General features: G+C 36.1%; 1 protein-coding gene across 1 annotated transcript; it reads left to right on the forward strand.

Moving 5' to 3' along the window:
- Positions 1–3,278: 3,278 nt before the first annotated feature.
- LOC133174563 (uncharacterized) lies at positions 3,279–4,130 on the forward strand. Its single transcript, XM_061309671.1, has one exon. It carries the CDS (start codon positions 3,279–3,281, stop codon positions 4,128–4,130), a length of 852 nt encoding a protein of 283 aa, XP_061165655.1.
- The last annotated feature ends 628 nt before the right edge of the window (positions 4,131–4,758 follow it).

Consider the following 4,758-nt stretch of genomic DNA (forward strand, 5'->3'; position numbering starts at 1 on the left):
ATAATTTTCCCTATTCACCATTAGCACAGTTGTACTCATTCACCATAATTATAATTTTCCCTATTCACCATTAGCACAGTTGTACTCATTCACCATAATTATAATTTTCCCTATTCACCATTAGCACAATTGTTCTCATTCACCATAAGTATAATTTTCCCCATTCACCACTAGCACAATTGTTATTATTCACCATAAGTATAATTTCCCCATTCACCATGAGCACAATTGTCCTCTTTCACCATAAGTATAATTTTCCCATTCACCATTACCACAATTAATTGTTCTCATTCACCATAAGTATAATTTCCCCATTCACTATGAGCACAATTGTCCCCTTTCACCATAAGTATAATTTTCCCCATTCAACATGAGCACAATTGTTCTCATTCACCATAAGTATAATTTTCCCCATTCACCATTAGCACAATTGTTGTCATTCACCATAAGTAAAATTTTCCCCATTCACCATTAGCACAATTGTTCTCATTCACCATAACTATAATTTCCCCATTCACCATTAGCACAATTGTCCTCATTCAGCATAAGCACAGTTGTCCTCAATCATCATAATTATTAAGAACCAGTGGCTTCATTTACTATCTGCACGATTGTATACCTATTTACCGTAAACACGTATCTTTGGTCCGCATTAACGACAAGCACATTTTTTCTTTTCGCGCCCCCCCCCCCCTAAAATTGTCAAAGTTAGCGAAAATCATAGTTTCATCGAGAAAATGTAAAAATTTCTACTTGGTAGACCTTATTTTTACCCTACAAAATCTCTAGAATCCAGGAGCTTCCGGGGGCTTCGCCCCCCGGACCCCCACCAGGGCTTTGCCCTGGACCCACTGGGGGCCTCAGGGCGGCCCCCAGACCACCTGCCTAGTGTTGGCGCCCCCTCTAACTTCAAATCCTGGATCCGCGCCTGATATCTGTACAATTTTCTCATTACTATAAGAAGTAAAATCCTAATAAATTTTTCATTATGTAAAATGTTATTCATTACCATATATGTGCACAATTAAATGTATTTTCATTTACCTAGAGCACAGTTGGTGTACCTATATATCATAAACACATAAGTACTCATTCATCCTATATACAAGTTATTTTCTATCAGCAACATTTACTTTAAAGGCCGAGATTTTTAACCGTACGGCTTTCCTGGGTAAGGGGAGGGGACTTGATTTTACATGAGGGGTTCCCCAAGGCATTGTCATGCAGACCGTGCAGAGCGCTAATCACTATACACTGCTATATATATACATCAACGGTATACACAGGAAGTCAATGAGTATTACCTGTACAGCTTGTTTGGCCTACATTTCATCCAAGATAAAATTATTAGATCTCTACATCGATAGAAAATACCATTAGTAATGACTAATATTTGAAAAATTCCATAATTTCATACAGTCTAATTTAATATCAAACAATCAAACAATTCATCCTTGCCTGTCCCTTTCAAACTTAAAAAAAATATTGTCGTAAATATCGTAGCATTTGAGCTTCGATCACGGTCAATATGAATGCATGGAACAGTTACTTCCCGTTTGTATGAATTATAAGTCGCCGTAGTCCTATTTTTAGCAAATGTATCCTGTGGTGAAAAATTCGAGAACGATGCTGATAAATATATATATTTCAGTAAATTTAGAATATGGAACAATTTTAAACGAAACATATATTTATAGTCCCCTACCGGTGAAACCGGAGGGGACTATAGGTTTCCTATGAGTCTGTCCGTCCGTCTGTCTGTCTGTCTGTCCGTCTGTCTGTCTGTCCCTCTGTCTGTCCGTCCCTCTGTCTGTCTGTCAGTCTGTCCCACTTGGTCTTCCGCACTTTTTTCTAAACGCTTGCAGATATTGAGCTGATTTTTGGTAGGTGAGTGTATCTTGATGAGTCTCAGATCAAGTTCGCATTTCGTTCCGCTTCATTGATTTTTGACGGAATTCCGACCTTTTTCAATTTTTTAGGGTTTTTTCGCAATTTTCTTCTAAAAGCTTTCAGATATTGAGCTGATATTTGGTATGTGACTTTACCTTGATTAGTTATAGATCAAGTTTGCATTTCGCCCCGCTTCATTGATTTTTGACGGAATTATGGCATTTTCAATTTTTAACCGCAACCAGATTACACTTGCCGGTAGGGGACTAGTATTGCTAATGCAATACTTTCAGAATGCTTGTTTTGTTAACATTTCTTTAAGGACAGATGATAAACACACACGAAAAAAAAAATGGATGCCTGGATTGGTATATATTTTTGGACTATTTTTGATGTAAATGATGAAAATTGCAAATTTCTAAAATATGAAGAAATTGTTAACTTTCTATGATGTTCAAAATTCTACTGTTCTGCAATCACCCTTATAAACCTTTTCAATATTTAACACTCTATTGGACCTTATTGTGAAATTTTGAATGAAAAATTGAAATCCACTCGATTAAATTAATTTAATTTATTTAAGTAAACCTGCCTAAAGTTGCAAATTTCATGGTTTTTGAAAAAAAAATGTTTGTATCATCTGTCCTTAAAAAAATAAAATATTTTAACACCTCGGTAAGGAGGTACATGTGACAATTTAACCTACGTAGCAAGAAATGTTGGGTATAAAAAAGAAGAAACCGTTTGTCACTGAACAAACATTTTGCTTTCTGCCTCGATATCCATTATACACAAAAGGCTTTGTCTTAACAGCTTTTTTTCCTTCTCTATTTTCCTCGTAATTTTTTCGCCATGTCTCAAAAAAATCTTCTATTAATTATATTGAATTTTGAATCAAAATTTACTTGTTAAAAAGTTATGTTCACAGGCATGATTTATTTTACTAAATTATTATGAGATTTTTTTTTTTTTGGGGGGGGGGGATGTGTTTGTACTACAGATAATTATAAACAAGCTAAAAATTTTTGCATCGATAGGAGAAGGTGAAGGTCATTCGAAGCGGTAAGTCGTCTATCAAGAGGCTCCGACAAAAACATCAAAGTAACTTCATATTTTTGAGATTGAGAGGGCATAGTTATTGTGTTAATCCATAAGAGAGTCTATTTGATCTATCTGATCACTTTGCATTGTATTTTAATGCTCCGAAATGGTGATTTTGATGATTATGTGGTGTTTTCCCGTAGAACGAGTGTAAGAATTCATGAGAACAACTCACGTTTCTTAATGACAATAGTTATGAACTGCTGATTTATTCTGCGTCAACATCTTATTACTCTTTTAATATTACATTAGAGTATTGGACTACAGTATTATACTCATTATTTGCAATGTCTGCGACTGAAACTTCAGAGATCCTGGCACAGAGCCGTACTGTACTTTTTGGGCAATCTAATGAGGGCGAAATCTCACTGTCAACCATTCATACATTACTTACTCAGATGGATTCAAAACTATCGAATATTGAAGTAAAAAATGAAAGGTTTGAGACACGATTGTGTGAAATTGAAAAAAGAATGACCTCATTAGAGACTATACAGACATCAATAAGTGAACTTAAATCATCCTCTTCAAAGCTTGATACTGATGTGAAAAAGATTAGAAATGATTTTGGACAGCTTGAAACTAATGTGAGCGCATTAGGTAATGTGTTTGACTCGGTGAAAGAAACAGCAGACAAAAATAAAAAGACCGTTGATTATGTCAAGAAAAACCTGGACGAGTATACAGTTACTCAGAAAACATTAGAAGAAAAATTGACATCAGAAGTCCAAGCGTTAAAAGAAGCCAAGGAAAGACTAGAAGAATCTGTGACGGATCTCAAAGCCAGATCAATGCGGGATAACTTGGTATTCTCAGGGATCCCAGAGGACCAGGATGAGGATACAGAGGCTGTGATTCAGAACTTAATACGTCGGAGATTCAGGCTTGATTATGACATTCCTTTCGAGCGAGTGCACAGAATGGGCAGAGCAAATGAATTCAGCGAGTGGCCTAGAAATATAGTAGCCAAATTTACCTACTATAAGGATAGGGAGTACATCCGGCAAAATGCAGCCCGAAGATTACATGGAACGAATGTGTGGGTGAATGAACAATTTCCCCAAGAGATCGAGAATAGGAGAAAAAAACTGTATCCAGTCATGCGCCAAGCAAAACTCGACCACAAACGTGTAAGCTAGTTCGAGACACTCTCTTCATAAATGGAGTTAAATACATCGCACCTCCTGAATCCGCCCCAGTGACTCAGAGTTACGCAAGAGTAGCACAACAAGAGCAAGGAGCTCCAACCCAGACGCCTAGACGGGATAACAAAAGAGCCCGGTATGGATCATCTCCGGATCATAACAGACAATAGGATCGCGCGGAGGAACAGACCCAGCGCCGTAAGGCTCAATTTGCAAATAATGTAAAAATTTTGTCATTAAATGTATGTGGGATAAAAAACAGACTGAATTATAGGGAATTTGTTGATTTCATCTCAAAATATGATATAATTGGATTAACAGAAACTAAAACTGATAATTCTGATAAAATACAAATACCTGGATTTGTTACTTATATGAAAAATAGACGTAAACTTTCCAATACCCGATCTGGGGGGATTATTGTAGCTATTAAAGATACTGTTGTGAAATATGTTAGCATGATAAATACAGATTGTAAATATGTTATGTGGTTCAAGATAAACAAAATTTTATTTAATACTACTAAAGATATAATTTGCGGAGTTGTCTATATACCTCCAGAAGGAAGTAGATATTCTTCCCCTGATTGTTTCATAGAAATTGAACAAGAGTTCCTCAACTT

The sequence above is a fragment of the Saccostrea echinata genome, unplaced genomic scaffold, assembly GCF_033153115.1.
Source record: "Saccostrea echinata isolate AGI-Se365-2 ecotype Australia unplaced genomic scaffold, CSIRO_AGI_Sech_v1 ptg000058l, whole genome shotgun sequence".
Classification (NCBI taxonomy): domain Eukaryota; kingdom Metazoa; phylum Mollusca; class Bivalvia; order Ostreida; family Ostreidae; genus Saccostrea; species Saccostrea echinata.

Bases quoted from the DNA above. Each gene is read 5' to 3' on its own strand.
- LOC133174563 (XM_061309671.1), top strand. From the start codon at position 3,279: ATGTCTGCGACTGAAACTTCAGAGATCCTGGCACAGAGCCGTACTGTA.